This window comes from Aureococcus anophagefferens, assembly GCF_000186865.1.
Source record: "Aureococcus anophagefferens unplaced genomic scaffold AURANscaffold_7, whole genome shotgun sequence".
NCBI lineage: Eukaryota > Pelagophyceae > Pelagomonadales > Pelagomonadaceae > Aureococcus > Aureococcus anophagefferens.
In genome coordinates, this window is record NW_008705567.1 from 790,197 (window position 1) to 804,979 (window position 14,783).

Consider the following 14,783-nt stretch of genomic DNA (forward strand, 5'->3'; position numbering starts at 1 on the left):
GAGGAGGTCGNCGAGGAGGTCGTTCGCGGCCGCGTGCTCGCCGCCCGTGCCCGCGCGCGCGTCGACGCCCGCGAGGCAGACGCGCTTCACGGCGCCGTACTCGCGGTCCGTGAGCGCGCCGGACGCGGCCTTGACGCTGTGGAGGTGCTCGAGGCGCGCGAGGCCCGCCTCGACGCGCGCCGCGCCCGCCGGCGCCGGCGCGCCGCCGGTTCCGCCGCGGCCCGCCTTCCCGCGGCGGAACGCGCGGAACTCCCGGGGCTCGAGGCCCCCGCGCGACAGGAGGGGCCACCAGCGCGCCACGGCGTCGCGCAGGTCCGACGCGTCCGTGCCGAAGTGCGGGCCCCGGGCCCGCACCTGGTCCCGGTAGACCTCGAACTCGCCCGGCTCGACGATTCCGTGGTGCAGCAGCTCGCGCGCGCGCGCGAGCTCCCGCAGGTCCTCGCCCGCGAGGAACGGGTCGGCGCCCGCGACGAGGTCCCGCACGACGACCGCCATGGCGCCGGGGTCGTAGACGCCTGCGGGGGGGGAAGGGGGGGGGGGGGGTCGGAGCGGCCGCGCCGCGCGTCGTTCTTCGCCGCGGCCGCGCCCCGGTCCTCGAGCTTCTTCGCCAGGAGCAGGTCCTGCTGGTAGCTCTTGCGCTCCTTGCCCTCTTTCTCGCCGTATTCCGGCAGGTCGGAGTAGCTCGTGAGCGCGACGCGGGCGGCGTTCGCCGCGAGGCAGGCCTTGTACGAGTCCGGGTTCATGACCCGGGGGCGGGCCTCCGTCGACTCCTCCTCATACAAACACTCGGTTTGGATCTCCCGGCGGAACGTGGGGTGGCGCGTGTAGGGGTCGAGCTGCGTGAAGCGGTCCATCGTGGTTAGTTTGAGATGATCGGTTTGCTCGAAGACAAATTTGCAAAAGTTAGTGGCAATTTTTTAGCGAGCTCCGACACGCGCAGACCAACGAGACGACCCCCCTCCCGCGGACCAAGAAGGCACACCCCGTGCTTCCCTACTCCCGCGGCGAGCCGCGCGCGCGCCAGGCGTCGAGGTTCTCGGACGCGCGGACGAAGCGGAGGGGCCCCGCGGAGGCGGCGGGCGCGACGACGTCGAGGTGGATGGCGCCCTCGGTGACGTAGAGCGCCGTGCCCGGCGCGAGGTCGTACATGTGCTTGCGCCGCGGCGAGGAGCCGTCGGGCCCCGGCCGGGACCGCGTCGTGCCGACGCCGGCGACGACGAGGAGGATCGACGGCACGGGGAGCGCCTCGAGGCGGCAGGCGGCGCCCGCGTCGACGGACGTCACCGTGAGCTCGAAGTCGGCGACGTCGGGCGCGTAGCGGAGCGTGTGCGAGCCCGGCGCGGACGAGAGGTGCGCGCCGAACTCGACGTCGGGCCCGCCCGTCGCGTAGGACAGCATGGGCAGGAGCGCGTCGAGGTCCACGGGCCGCTTGTCGCTCAGCCCGGCGACGACGACATTGTCGCTCGACGCCGCGAGCTCGAGGCACTCGCCCGCGACGAGCGCGTGGGGCTCGCCCGGCGCGACGTAGAACGACTCGCCCGGCGCCACGAGCAGGTAGTTGAGGAAGAAGGGCGCCATGGCCGCGCGGTCCCCGGGATATTGCGACTGGAGGCGGAGCACGGTGCGCGCGGCCTTGCGCTCCCACGCGGGGCCCCGCGGCGCCGTCGACGGCCCCGCGCGCTGCTCGCCCGCGAGGCGGCCGACGAGCGCCGCGAGCGACGCGCGCGCCTTGGCGTCGTCGCAGGCCATGAACGACGCGAAGACGTCCTTGACGGCCGCCGTGCGCGACGCCTCGTCCGTGGCGAGGTGGAGCTTGAGCTGCGCCTCGGGCCCGACGCAGGCCGCGAACTCCGGGTTCGACCGGAGGCACGCCGCGAGCTCGGACCGCCGCCGGAAGCCGACGAGCGCCTCGAGCGGCGTCAGCGCGACGACCAACTTGGGCTTGTGGTTGCCGTCGGGGTAGATATCCGGCGCCGCGCCGTGGAGCTCCGCCGCGAGGCGCCGGTCCGGGTGCGCCGCGAGCGCCTGGCACCGGCCGACGCTGAGCACCTTGAGGAGCCACGGCAGGTCGCCCTCCCACCGGCTCAGGGGCGTGCCGTCGTCGAGCGACGCGGCGCCCCGCGCGTGCGTGCCCAGCCAGAGCTCGCCGTAGGTCTCCGAGCTGTCGACGGCCTCCAAACCGCGGCTCGCGAGGCCGTAGCGCGCGACGCGCGAATCGCGGCCCCGGATGCCCCAGGCCTTGGGCAGCACGCGCGGCGCGACGCGGTAGCAGTGGCCGGGGCACGTCCGCAGCGCGCGGCCCCGCGGCGGCAGCGGCGCGCGGTCCGCGCCGCGCGGCCGCGCGGCCGCCGGCGGCGACGGCGGCACCGCGGCACCGGCACCGGGCGCCGGCGGCGCCATGGCCCGCGCGCCCTCCGGCGGCGGCGGCGGCGACGGCGGCGGCGACGCGTCCGGCGACGGGGGCGCGCCGGCCCGAGGCCGCGCCGACGGGGTCACGAGGCACTTGCGCGCGGCGACGTCCGCGGGCGCGTCGCACCAGCAGAGCCAGGCGGCGGGGCCGAAGGCGTTGAGCTCGACGCGCTTGAAGAGGCCCGTGCCGGAGGGGAGGATGCCGACGCTCGACCGGCACTTGTCGATGTCGTGGGGCTGGTAAGGCATGCAACGTGCCAGGCGTCGGCGCAGAGGACGTGCCAGGCGACGGCGCGGTGCGTGCCGACGGCGTCGGCGCGGCACTCGAGCGGCAGCTCACAGCTCCGGCTCATGTTGAAGTCTTCATTGCCGCAAACATCACTCGCTCGAGATGGCGCGCATGCGCCGAGCCGACCGGCAATACCGCTGCGAAAAAGTAGATTACGGGGTGGGAGGCCCTTGTAGGAAGCGACGCCGTCGTCGCGCGCGCGCGCGGCCGCCGCTCGGGACGGCGCGCCGCGGCGTCGCGCGACGGCCGCGCGTCGACGTCGCTCGACGGCCGCGCCGTCGTGCGAACGCCATCGGCGTCGTCGCCGCGCGGCCGCGCGACGGCGCGGACGGCGGCGCGCGCGGCCGCGGCCGCCGCGGAGGCCGCCGCGCGGCGCCGCGGTCCGCGGCGGCGCGCGCGGCGCGCGCGGCGCCTACTTTGGGGCCTCGCCCTCGGGGTCGACGCCCGCCTGCTCCGTGAGCTCGGCGATGGACTTCTCGAGGTCGTCGATGCGGTTGCCCATCTCGTCGATGCGGTCGACGATCTGATTCGACATCGTCTCGAAGCGCGTCTGCATCTGCTCCAGCAGGTTCTGCACGAACAGCGTCAGGTCCTGCGGGTTGCTCGGCGGCTCAGACATCTGGTTCGACATAAGCGCCTCGCGCACGCGCCGGCTCGGGCTCGGGCGCGGCGGGTGGCCGGTCGCGGTGGCGAGGACCACAAGGAGTGCGACGAGGAGGCGGACCTCGACGGGCGGACGATTTTTGAGCTGATGCCAGTCGCTGATTGGTTGTGGCATTTAAATATTTGTGGCACAGCCCCTCGAACGGGCCTCCTCGTCCTGCGCGCGCTCTCCGTGATCAGCAGCGCCTGCCGCTCTCGTAGGCCTCAAGACCTCGAGCACAAATCAAATCATGGGCGGCCTGCGCCGGGTGGCGGCGGCGCCGCTCGCCTCGGGCGCGCAGCTCGTGATCAGCGCCGGCAGCGTCGTCGACTTCGGCCGGGCCGCGGCCTGGCCGGTGGAGTCCGTCGCCATCGTCAACGCGGCGAACCGCGGCGGCCAGGGCGGCGGCGGCGTCGACGGCGCCATCGGCCGCGCGGGCGGCCCCGCGCTCAAGGCCGCGCGCCGCGCTTTACCCGTCCTCTCCGGGTCGCGCGTCGACCGCATCGCCACCGGCGGCGCCGCGGCCACGGGCCCGGGCGCCTACGGCGACCTCGCCGCGGCCTACGTCATCCACGCCGTGGGCCCGAACTACGGCGCGCTCGCGCGCGCGGGCCGGCCGCTCGCCGAGGGCGACGCGCTCCTCCGCGACGCCTACGGCGCGGCGCTCGACCGCGCGCGGGAGGCCGGCGTCGCCTACGTCGGCTTCGCCCTGCTCTCCGCGGGCGTCTTCCGGGGCGCGCGGCCCCTGGCGGCGGTCCTCGACGTCGCCGTCGCCGCCGTCGCCGCGCGCGCGGTCGAGCTGCCGGCGCTGAGGGAGGTGCACCTCGTCGCCTTCGGCGCCGCGGAGCAGGCGCTCCTCGCGGCGTCCCTCGACCGGCTGCCGCCCGCGCCGCGGCCCGCGGCGAACTCGCTCGGCCTCCGGCGCGGCGACTCGCTCCGCGCGGGCCCGGGGTGCCCCGCCGCCGCGGGCGCGGGCGACGCGCCCGTCGCGGACGCGCCGCCGCCGCCGCCCGTCGCGCCGGTGGACGAGGCGGCGCGGCTCCTCGCGGCCATGGACGCGGAGCACCGCCGCGTCGCGGCCGCGGCCGTGCCGGAGGTGCCCGCGGACGCGCCCGGGCGGAGCCTCTTGCTGCGGCCGAAGCCCGACATCGTCAAGGCGACGCCGCCGCCCGCGCGGCCGCCGCCGCCGCCGCCGCCGCCCATGCCCGCGGGCGACGCGGCGGCCGTGCGCGCCGCGATGCAGGGCGTGGCGCCGCCGCCGGGCGCGTGGCCCGCGTGGGCCAAGGACCTCGACGACGACGCGCTCGCGCGGGCGGCGCTCGGCGAGACGGCGCCGCCGTAAATTTTAGACATACAAGGATCTTTAAAGTTGCGCGGGGAGGTCGACGTCGTCGAGGCGGTCGAGGTCCGCGACGTCGCGCGGCGCGCGGAGGTCGACCCGCACGGGCGACGGCGGCTCCTCGCGGTGCTCCTGGTTCGTCCAGAAGAGGGAGAAGCCGCCCGGCGGCGGCGGCGGCGGGGACGCGCCGTCCGTCGTCGGCCCGCGGTCCTCGACGTCGTGGGGCGACCCGTAGAACGACACCGCGCCGTCCGTCGTCGAGCCGCGGTCCTCGACGTCGTGGGGCGACCCGTAGAACGACGCCGCGTCGGGGCTCGCGCGCCCCCCCGGCGAGCCGTCGGCGCCCGGCGTCGCCGGCGGCGGCGCCGCGGCCGGGGCGCCGTCGCACCTCGGCGGCTCCTTGCCCTCCTCGTCGTCGCTGTCGTCGGCGAACTGGGCCGGCTTGAAGAGGGCCTTGGCGCAGCGCACGCCCTCGGGCGCGACGTCGTCGCGCGCGTCGTCCGAAACCTCGGCCTCCGCGACGTCGCCGTCGAGGGGCTTGAAGACGATGCTGCACGTCGGCGTCGTGACGTCGTCGTCGTAGCCGTCGTCGACGGCGGGCTTCGGCGGCGGCGGCCGGGCCAGCGCCGCCCCGAAATTCGACGCGCGCCGCGCGGCCGTCTTCACCTCCAGCACCGCCCGCAGCGCCTGCTCGCGGCCGACGACGAGGTCCACGACGACGTAGACGAAAAACGCCGCGAGCCCGGCGAAGAAGACGACCAGCAGCAGCGCGGCCGTCGCGAAGGAGCCGAGGCGGAGCCGCGACGCGCCGCCGGCGCCGTCGACGAATAGCGCGAGGCACGCGAAGAACACCAACACCAACTCCGCGTTCGCGACCTCGGCCAGCCTCGCGTCGTCGTCGTCGACGAAGGGCGCGTAGTGCGCGTAGACGCGGTGGCTCGCGAGCGACACCGCGAGCGCGAGGAAGAGCTGGCGCGCGCCGCCGTCGGGCAGGAGCGCGAGCAGCGCCGTGAGCGCGACGCGGCGCGCGGCCTCGAAGACGGCGAAGGCGAAGCACTGGGGGCGGTAGTCCTCGACGAGGAACGCGAGGGTCGCGATGCGGTCGCCGGCGACGGCGTCGCGGAAGGCTAGGGCCTTTTCCTGGGCCTCGGCCGCGAGGACCTTGGCCTTGGCGCTGTCGACCATGGACGCGCGCCGCTGCTTCTTGCTCTCGTTCATCGACGACCGCCGGCCGCGCGTCCTCCCCTTCGCGGCGACGGCGGCGGCGGACGGGTTCAGGTCCTCGCGGCGGCGCCAGAGGAGGAGGGCGTAGCACAGGGGCACGCCGACGGGGTAGAGGGCGACCATGAGGAGCGCGTAGGGCCGCCAGGACTGATGTCGAGCGCCCGAGCAGTCGACGGACTGGTCCGCGTAGAGCACCGAGAGGTCGCCTCCTTCGGCGCCGAGGTCGTAGCGCGCGCAGCCGAAGAACTGCAGCGTGATCGCCGCGCAGCTCGGGAGGCACAGGAAGGACAGGCAGAAGAGCGCGTAGGTCGACGAGGCCTCGACGGCGAGCCGCCTGGGCAGGAAAAGAGAGATTCAAGTTCGCTTCAACGTGAGTGTTCCGCGCGCGCGCGTTCCCGAAATAAGCATCCACGCTTCGAGACCGTTCCAAGAGATGATTGCTCGTCCAAAAATCAGCCGAAACGAGTGGAAATCGGCCGAGAGAGGAGCCTTTGAAGTTGGGCATGTCGCTCTCTTTTCCTGCCCTGTGAGCCGCGAGCTCCTGGAATAGCGGAGCCGCGCGAAGTGGACGACCGTGAGAAAGACCGCCGCGAGCACGGGCAGGAGCGTCAGCGCGACGAGCGCCTCGAAGTAGGACGGCCGCGCGCCGAGGCAGTCGAGCGGCAGCAGCTGGAAGACGTCGTCGACGGCCACGGTCGCGAGCACGGCGAAGGGCGCCGTCATGACGCGCGGAAAGGGCACCTGGGGCATGGACCACTGCGTCGCGCCGACGATCTGGTAGAGGCCGACGACGATCTTGAGCTTGACCCAGTAGGGCGTCCAGTCGCGCTTTTCGCGGCGCGCGGCGAAGGCCGTGCCCGCCGCTGACCCGCTTCCTGAGCCACACGAGCCCCGCGATGAGCACGAGCGCCGCGAGCGCCGCGAGCGACGCGCGCTTGCCGACGCGGAGGTCGTAGGCCGGCGCCGGGCACGCCACGCACGAGTTCGCGACGAGGTCCAGCGTCCAGCCCGCGTCGCAGACGCCGCACAGCGGGCCGCCGTGGCCGTCCTCGCAGTAGTCCGCGGCGCCGCCGCCGCAGGCGTCGTCGAGCGCGCACGCGTAGAGCTCGTCGCTGTGGAGCGACGCGCGCCAGTAGTCCGCCTTCAGGGGCAGCGTCTCCAGCGTGATGCCCTCGCTCAGGCACCGCGACCCCTCCTCGGGGCATAACACGCACAGCGCCGCGCCCGTCGCCCCCGCGGCGGCGGCTACCGTGTCCCAGTAGTAGCCCGCGCCGCACGCGTCGCAACTCGACGCGCCGCTCGCCGACGTCGTCAGCGGGTAGGCGCACGCGGCGCACTCCGCCGTGCCCGAACCGCTGAACGCGCCGCGCTCGCAGGGGATGCACGCGTACGCGCCCGGGTTCGAGTAGGTACCAGCATCGCAGGCGACCTGGTCCGCGGACCCCGTGGCGGCCACGTAGAACCCCGCGTCGGCGAAGGCGCAGGCCGTCGCGCCCGTCGCGTTGGCCAGCTGGCCGACGGGGCAGGGCGTGCAGGCCGACGACCCGGGGCCCGACGCGTAGGTCCCCGCGGCGCAGCGCGAAGCTTCCGACGCGCCCGCGCTCCCGACGAAGGACCCCGCGGGCGCGAGCTCGCACGCCGTGCGCTTCGAGGCGCCCGTGAACGAGCCCGGCGCGCAGCTCACGCAGACCGTCGCGCCGAGCAGCGAGTAGGTGCCCGGCCCGCAGTCCGCGGTCTGCGACGACGAGCCGCGCTTCTTCTTCCTCAAGAACCCGACGCTCCCGCTCCCCGCCGCGTCCGCGAGGCTGTAGTCGCGGTCGACGGACGCCCGCGCGCCGAAGGACCCGTTGGCGTGCCTCGCGATGGCCTTCTCGAGCTTCCCCGACTCGATGCTCTCCGTGAGATCCTCGGCGAGGTCCTCGGCGATGACCGCGGCCGCGTCGCTGACGTTCTCGCCCGCCGCCGCGGTGTAGTTCGCGTCCATGGCAAAGGCGATGGACGCGAGGAGCGTCGTCACCGTCGTGCCGTCCTCCAGGCGCCGCCGCGACTCCACGTCCGTCGCCGGGCCCACGGACGTGATCGCGCTCGAGTCGACCATGTCGCTGAAGCCGCCGTCCGCCACGAGCGTCTCCTCCAGGACGGCGACGTAGTCCGCCTGGCTCGCCGTGTCGTTGTTGAACTCCGCCGCGGACACGTTCGAGAGCGTTACCGCGGACTCGAGGGCCACGGTGTAGGTCTCGCCGCCCGTCGCGACCGTGCCCGCCTCCGCGGCCTCGCAGGACGCCGAGCCCGCGTCCGACGTCGTCCCGTCGGCGCAGAGGTCGCAGTGGGACGCGCCCGCGCCGCTGTAGCGGCCCGCGGCGCAGGCCGCCTCGTCCGTCGACCCGGACGACGCGACGTAGTAGCCCGCCGTCGCGAGCGAGCACGCGGCCGTCGCCGCGGCCGCCGCGTACGACCCCTCGCCGCAGGCGGCGCACGCCGACGCGCCGCCGCCCGAGTACTCGCCCGCGGCGCAGGCCGCCTCGGCCGACGAGCCCGCGGCGCCGACGTAGTAGCCGGCCTCGGCCAGCGTGCACTCCGTCGAGCCCGGCGACGACGAGAACGTCGCCGGCGGGCACGCGAAGCACTCCGTCGCGCCGGCCGCGGAGAAGTAGCCCGCGTCGCAGGGCGTCTCGGCCCGCGCGCCGTCGTCCCCCACGTAGAACCCCGCGGACGCGAGGGCGCAGGACGTCGCGCCGGACGCGCTGTAGGTCCCGGCCGGGCACTCGGCGCACGCCGTCGCGCCCGCGCCCGACGACGACCCGGCCGCGCACGCGAGCTGCTCCGTGGCCTCGCCGTAGCCCGCGTAGGACCCCGCGTCCGCGAGCGCGCAGGCCGTGCCGTTGGCGTCTCCGAGGTACGTGCCCGCCTGGCACGCGGCGCACGCGTGCGCGCCCGCGCCGGCCGCGTACCGGCCCGGCGCGCAGGGCTCCTGGGACGTCGCGCCGTACCGGTTCACGTAGAACCCCGCGTCGGCGAAGTCGCACGTCGTCGCGCCGGGGCTCGGCGTGAAGGTGCCCAGGTCGCAGTAGAGGCACGCGGTCCCCGCGAGGGAGAAGGTGCCGGCGGGGCACTCCATCGCGCCGTCGAACGTCGCCGCGGAGACGAGGGCCTCGTCGCCCGTCGTTTCCGCCACGGTTTCGAGCGACGCGTCGCTATCGAGCGCGCACCCCGTCGAGGCGACGGCGTCCTCGAGGCTGCCGTCGTAGATGGCCAGCGACGCGCCGTCCTCGAAGTCGGACGTGACGAGCGCCGCGACGTTCGACACGTTCTCCGTCGACGTGGCGCTGTAGTTCGCCGTCAACACGAGAGACACGATGGTCGCGCCGTCGTCGGATGCCGCCTCGCCGCCGTAGGCGACGGCCGCGTCGTCGAGGAGCACGTCCGTCGCGAAGCGGTCCTCGAGGAACGCCGCGGCGCTCGCCGCGCAGGCGTCCGCGTCGCCGCTCGCGAAAACGAGCGACGAGCGGATCGTGAGCTCGTAGATCTCGGCGGTCGGAGCGATGTAGCCCGCCTCCGTCGGGCGGCACGTCGCGGCGCCCGCGTCGGACGTCGTGCCGTCCGCGCACAAACTGCAGAACGTCGCGCCGGAGCCCGAGTAGCGGCCCGAGGAGCAGGCCGCGGCGGCCGTCGCGCCGCTCCAGGCGACGAAGGTGCCGCCGGACGCGAGCGCGCACCTGGACTGGGCCTCGCCGGGCGCGTAGCGGCCCGCCTCGCAGGCCACACACGCGGACGCGCCGCTTCCGGAATAGGAGCCCGCGGGGCAGAGGGTCTGCTCCGACGCGGCCGCGCCGGCCGTGTAGCCCGCGCCGGCGAGCGCGCAGGAGGACGCGCCGGAGGAGTCCGAGTAGGACCCCGCGGGGCAGGCCGCGCACGACGACGCGCCGTTGCCCGCCGCGTAGGTGCCCGCGGCGCAGGGGACTTGCTCGGAGGCGCCCGCGGCGTCGACGTAGGAGCCCTCGGCGGCGAGCGCGCAGGTCGATAAGCCCTCGGCCGCGGCGAAGGTCCCGGCGTCGCAGGGCGCGCATTCCGTGGCGCCGGAGCCGCTGGAGGAGCCCGCGGGGCACGGCGCCTCGTCGGACGCGCCGGCCGCGGCGACGTAGGCGCCCGCGGCCGCGCTCGTGCAGGCCGTCGACCCGGCCGCCGCGGCGTAGGACCCCGCGGGGCAGCTCGAGCAGGCCGACGCGCCCGCGCCCGAGAATGTTCCCGCGGCGCACGCGGCGGCCGCGGACGCGCCCGACGAGGCCGCGTAGGCGCCCGCGGCGGCGGCGGCGCACGCCGTCGCGCCCGAGGACGCGCTGTAGGTGCCCGCCGCGCAGGGTTCGCAGGCCGACGCGCCGGCGCCGGAGTAGGTCCCCGCCGGGCAGGCGACCGCGCCGTCGGCGCCCGCGTACGCGCCCGCCGCCGCGAAGGCGCAGCCCGAGTCGCCCGCGACGTAGTACGCCCCGTCCGGGCAGGCCTCGCAGGCCGTCGCGCCGGCGCCGGAGAAGGCGCTCGCGGCGCAGGCCGTCGCCTCCGAGGCGCCCGCGGCGTCGACGTACGTGCCCGCGCCGGCGACGGCGCAGGACCTGGGCAGGACAAGAGTGATTCAACGTCGCTTCAACGTGATTGTTCCGCGCGCGCGCGTTCCGGAAAACACATCCACGCGTCGAGACCGTTCCGAGAGATGATCGCTCGTCCAAAAATTAGCCGAAACGAGTGGAAAACGGCCGAGATATGAGCCTTTGAAGTTGGGAATTTCGCTCTCTTGTCCTGCCCTGCGCAGGACGTCGCGCCGCCGAGGCTGTAGGTCCCCGCCGGGCAAGACTCGCACGACGACGCGCCGGCGCCCGAGAACGAGCCGGCGGGACAGGCGACTTGCGCCGACGCGCCGGCGGTCGCGACGTAGGACCCGGCGTCGGCCAAGACGCAGGCCGACGCGCCGGAGCCGCCGTAGGCGCCCGCGGCGCAGCTCGCGCACTCGGACGCGCCGGAGCCCGAGTAGGTGCCCGCGGCGCAGGGCTCGTCCGCCGTCGCGCCGGTCCGCGACACGTAGGAGCCCGCCGCCGCGAGCGCGCAGGTCGACGCGCCCTCGGTCGCGGCGAACGTCCCGGCGGCGCAGCTCGAGCACTCGGACGCGCCGGAGCCCGAATAGGTGCCGGAGGCGCACGCGTCTTGCGCGACGGCCCAGTCCGAAGCGACATAAAACCCGGCGGACGCCCGCGTGCACGCCGTGGCGCCGGCGGCGGGGGCGTAGGCGCCCGCGGGGCACGCGGCGCACGATCTCATGCCGGTGCTCGCGGCGTACGTCCCGCGGGCGCACGCGGTCTGCGCGGTGGACCCCGCCGCGGGCACGGAGGACCCCGCGGACGCGACCGTGCACGTCGTCGCGCCCGCGGCGGCCGCGTAGGAGCCGGCGGGGCAGTCGACGCAGTAGGACTCGCCCGCGAGGCCGTAGGTCCCGGCCGGGCACTCGGACGCGTCGTCGTCGGCGACGACGAAGCCGGGCGCGCAGTTGGCCGAGGGGGCGGCGGTGGACGGCGACGGCGTCGGTTTCGGGGACGGTTCGGGCGTCGGCGCGGGGCTCGGGGGCGGCGACGGTCGCGGCGACGGCGCGCCGGAGGGCGCCGCCGACGGCGCGGGCGTCGGCGCGGGCGTCGGCGCCGGCGACGGTCGCGGCGACGGCGCGCCGGAGGGCGTCGCCGTGGGTTTGGACGACGGCTCGGGCGTCGGGGCCGGCGTCGGCGCCGGAGACGGCGCGGGATAAAAGGACACGAGAAAGTCGTAGGCGTCGGCGAGCGCCGCGTCGTCGGAGCACGCGAGCGTCAGCGTGAAGGTCTGGCCGTCGAGGTCGCCGTCGCCGGGTAATTCTTTGATCTCCTGGCCGTCGTTGTCCGTGGTCTCCGAAGTGACGAGGTCGCCGTCGCCGTCGACGACGGAGACGTCGAGCGTCTCGCAGCCGTCGCCCTGGAACGTCCACGACAGGACGCAGGCCTCGTTGAGGACGCAGGTCGACCCGACGCCGACGGACGAGATCCGCAGGAACGCGCCCGTGGGCGCGACGGACGGCCTCGCGCTCGGGGCCGCGGTCGTCGGCGCGGCGGACGGGCGGGGCGACGGCGCGGGCGTCGGTTTCGGGCTCGGGGCGGCCGTGGCGACGGTCGGCGCGAGCGACGGCCGCGGCGTCGGCGCGGCGGTCGGCGGCGGCGTCGGCGACGGCGACGGCGCCGGGCTCGGCCGCGGCGTCGGCGCCGCCGTCGTCGGGCGCAGCGTCGTCGGGTTTGTGGTCGGCAAAAAGTCGCAGACGGCGTAGCAGTCGGCGCACTCCGTCGCCGCGGCGCCCGCGCAGAGGCCCGCCGCGCAGGCCGTCGCCTCCGACGCGCCCGGCGCCGCGACGTACGTGTCCTCGCTCGCGATCGCGCAGGCCGTCGCGCCGGCGCCGGCGGCGTACGTGCCCGCGGGGCAGGCCTCGCAGGCTGTGGCCGCGGCGCCGGCGCTGAACGTGCCCGCGGGGCACGGCTCCGGCGCCGCCGCGCCGGCCTCGGCGACGTAGAAGCCCGGCGCCGCGAGGTCGCAGGTCGCCGCGCCCGTCGCGTTCGCGAAGCGGCCGGCGTCGCAGGCGTCGCAGGCCGACGCGCCCGCGGACGACGCGCGCCCGGCGGCGCACGGCGCGCACTCCGAGTTCGCGTCGCCGGCGCTGTAGGTGCCCGCGGCGCAGACGACGCAGTCCACCGTGTCCGCGGTCGCGGACCCCGCGCCGCCTGGGCAGCACAAGGGTGATTCAACGTCGCTTCAACGTGAGTGTTCCGCGCGCGCGCGTTTCGGAAACAGCACCCACGCTTCGAGAGCGCTCCGAGAGATGATCGCTCGTCCAAAAATCAGCCGAAACGAGTGGAAAATGGCCGAGATCGGAGCCTTTGAAGTTGGGAATTTCGCTCTCTTGTGCTGCCCTGCAAAGCGCAGCTCAGGCAGTAGAACCCGACGGGGCTGTAGGTGCCTACCGAGCATAACGATGTCTCTTCGTTTTCCCGGTCGAAATCTCTCGAAAATCGTCACCGCCACAGGACGCTGGTAGGCGCCCGCGTCGCAGTCGACGCACGCGGCGTCGCCGTCGCCGTCGACGGTCTCGTACTGGCCCGCCGCGCAGAAGCCGCAGGTCTGGGACCCCAAAGCCGACTGGCGGCCGGCCGCGCAGTCGACGCACTCCGTCGAGCCCACGGTCGACGCGTAGGTGTTCACGGGGCACATGGCGCAGGCCGACGCGCCGGCCTCGGCGGATATTTTTCCGGCCGGGCACGCGGCGCAGCCCGCGCCCGTGACGTCCTCGGAGTAGTAGCCCGGGTCGCACAGCGTATGCGTCGGCGGGACCGTGGGGACGGGCGACGCCGACGGCGCCGGCGTCGGGATCGACGAGATCGTTGGGGCCGCGGACGGGAGCGCCGTCGTCGGCGTCGCGGACGGCGCCGCGGTCGGGGCCGCGGACGGCGCGGCGGTCGGGCCGGAGGACGGAGGCGCCGTGGGGCTCGCCGAGGGACGCGACGAGGGGCTCGCCGAGGGCGCGGGCGACGGACCGGGCGACGGACCGGCGGACGGGCGCGCGGACGGGCCCGCGGACGGCGCGGGCGACGGCGCGGGCGACGGGCTCGCGGACGGCGCCGGCGCCGGCGCGGGCGACGGCGACGCCGTCGGCGCGCTCGACGGAGGCGCCGTGGGCGCCGCGGACGGCGCGCTCGACGGCGCGGCGGTCGTTGGTTCGGCCGTCGGCGCCGTCGTCGGCTGCGGCGCGGGCCGCGGCGTCGGCGCGGGCGACGCCGTCGTCGGCGCGGGCTCCGGCGCCGCGGACGGCTGCGGCGCCGGCGCCGCGGACGGCGACGCCGACGGCGGCGACGACGGGCTCGGGCTCGGGTTGCTGGATGGCGCGCCGCTCGGCGCGGAGGACGGCGGCGGCGTCGGCGCGGCCGTCGTCGGCGTCGCCGTCGTCGGCGACACGGACGGCTCCGGCGTCGGATCTTCGATGCACACCGTCACACAGTCGTCGCAGAGCTGGTTGTTCGGCGGCGAGCCGTTGTCGCAGGGCAGGCCGCCCTGGGGCTCGTAGCACGCGTCGACGCCGCCCTCGATGCAGACGGGCTTGCTCGTGGAGCAGTAGCAGAAGTACTCCGTGGGCGCGCCGCTCGGCGGCCGGCTGGCCGTCGGCGCGCCCGTGTTGCAGGACGAGCAGTCGGCGCAGAGATCCTGCTCCGGCGGGCTGCCGTTGTCGCAGTCCTGGCCCTGGAGCGGCTCGTAGCAGCCGCCGTCGGTGCACATGGGCGGGCCGCCGCAGACGCAGACCTGGAGCTCGCGCCGCTCGTCCGCCCAGGGCGACGCGCCCGCGGCGCCGGCCGCGACGGCGACCAGAACGCTCACGATTCGGCGGAACATCGGCGTCGATAGAGCATCCCCATGGAGAGAGGCGTTTTTTGTCGGGGCAGCGAAAGAGGCTTCTTGGGGCATCGTGTCGGCCTTGCACTCACATACGGGCATCCCTTCAATAACTTGTCCAACAAATTTGGGTGCCGTCACTGTGCCGCTCGTCTTCTCGGCGCATGGCGAAATAGCAAGCACAGTCCTGCCTAGCACGCAGCAAAACAAGAAGACCATGCAGCTCCGCGCGTTCAAATTGCTCGTCGCCGCCGCCGCGTCCGCCTCCGGCGCCAAGTGGGAGGACGACTCGGGCAACGACTGCTCGTCGGACGTCCTCACGGCGTCGTGGTGCGCGAGCTACGGCGACGAGCAGTTCGAACAGAAGGACGGCTCCATGCAGAGCGCCTGCGAGGCCGGCTGCGAGGCCTGCGACGGCTACTGCGACAACGCCTCCTGCG

At 75.4% G+C, this 14,783-nt stretch overlaps 5 protein-coding genes across 5 annotated transcripts in view; 1 reads left to right on the plus strand and 4 right to left on the minus strand.

Moving 5' to 3' along the window:
• Positions 1 to 993: 993 nt before the first annotated feature.
• On the minus strand, positions 994 to 2,400 carry AURANDRAFT_25430 (hypothetical protein; the record flags this gene model as incomplete). Its single annotated transcript, XM_009038112.1, has 1 exon — positions 994 to 2,400. One exon carries the CDS (start codon positions 2,398 to 2,400, stop codon positions 994 to 996), a length of 1,407 nt encoding a protein of 468 aa, XP_009036360.1.
• Positions 2,401 to 3,110: 710 nt separating this feature from the next.
• On the minus strand, positions 3,111 to 3,317 carry AURANDRAFT_25423 (hypothetical protein; the record flags this gene model as incomplete). The annotated part of the gene is made up of 1 exon (XM_009038111.1): positions 3,111 to 3,317. The coding sequence occupies one exon, from the start codon at positions 3,315 to 3,317 to the stop codon at positions 3,111 to 3,113; it is 207 nt and encodes a 68-aa protein (XP_009036359.1).
• A 6,131-nt stretch (positions 3,318 to 9,448) lies between these two features.
• Positions 9,449 to 11,394, minus strand: AURANDRAFT_10230 (hypothetical protein; the record flags this gene model as incomplete). Its single annotated transcript, XM_009038110.1, has 2 exons — positions 9,449 to 9,989; positions 10,973 to 11,394. Coding segments are annotated over 2 exons (963 nt in total), but the record flags the coding sequence as incomplete, so codon positions are not given.
• Positions 11,395 to 12,318: 924 nt separating this feature from the next.
• Positions 12,319 to 12,654, minus strand: AURANDRAFT_24833 (hypothetical protein; the record flags this gene model as incomplete). Its single annotated transcript, XM_009038109.1, has 1 exon — positions 12,319 to 12,654. A coding segment is annotated over one exon (336 nt), but the record flags the coding sequence as incomplete, so codon positions are not given.
• A 1,906-nt stretch (positions 12,655 to 14,560) lies between these two features.
• The window catches only part of AURANDRAFT_63479 (hypothetical protein), a gene marked incomplete at both ends in the record, with an annotated part of 1,223 nt that continues 1,000 nt past the window's right edge, over positions 14,561 to 14,783 (plus strand). The window contains one exon of the mRNA XM_009037831.1: positions 14,561 to 14,656. Within this exon, the coding sequence (XP_009036079.1) occupies positions 14,561 to 14,656 (96 nt within the window). The remainder of the gene's footprint in view (positions 14,657 to 14,783) is intronic.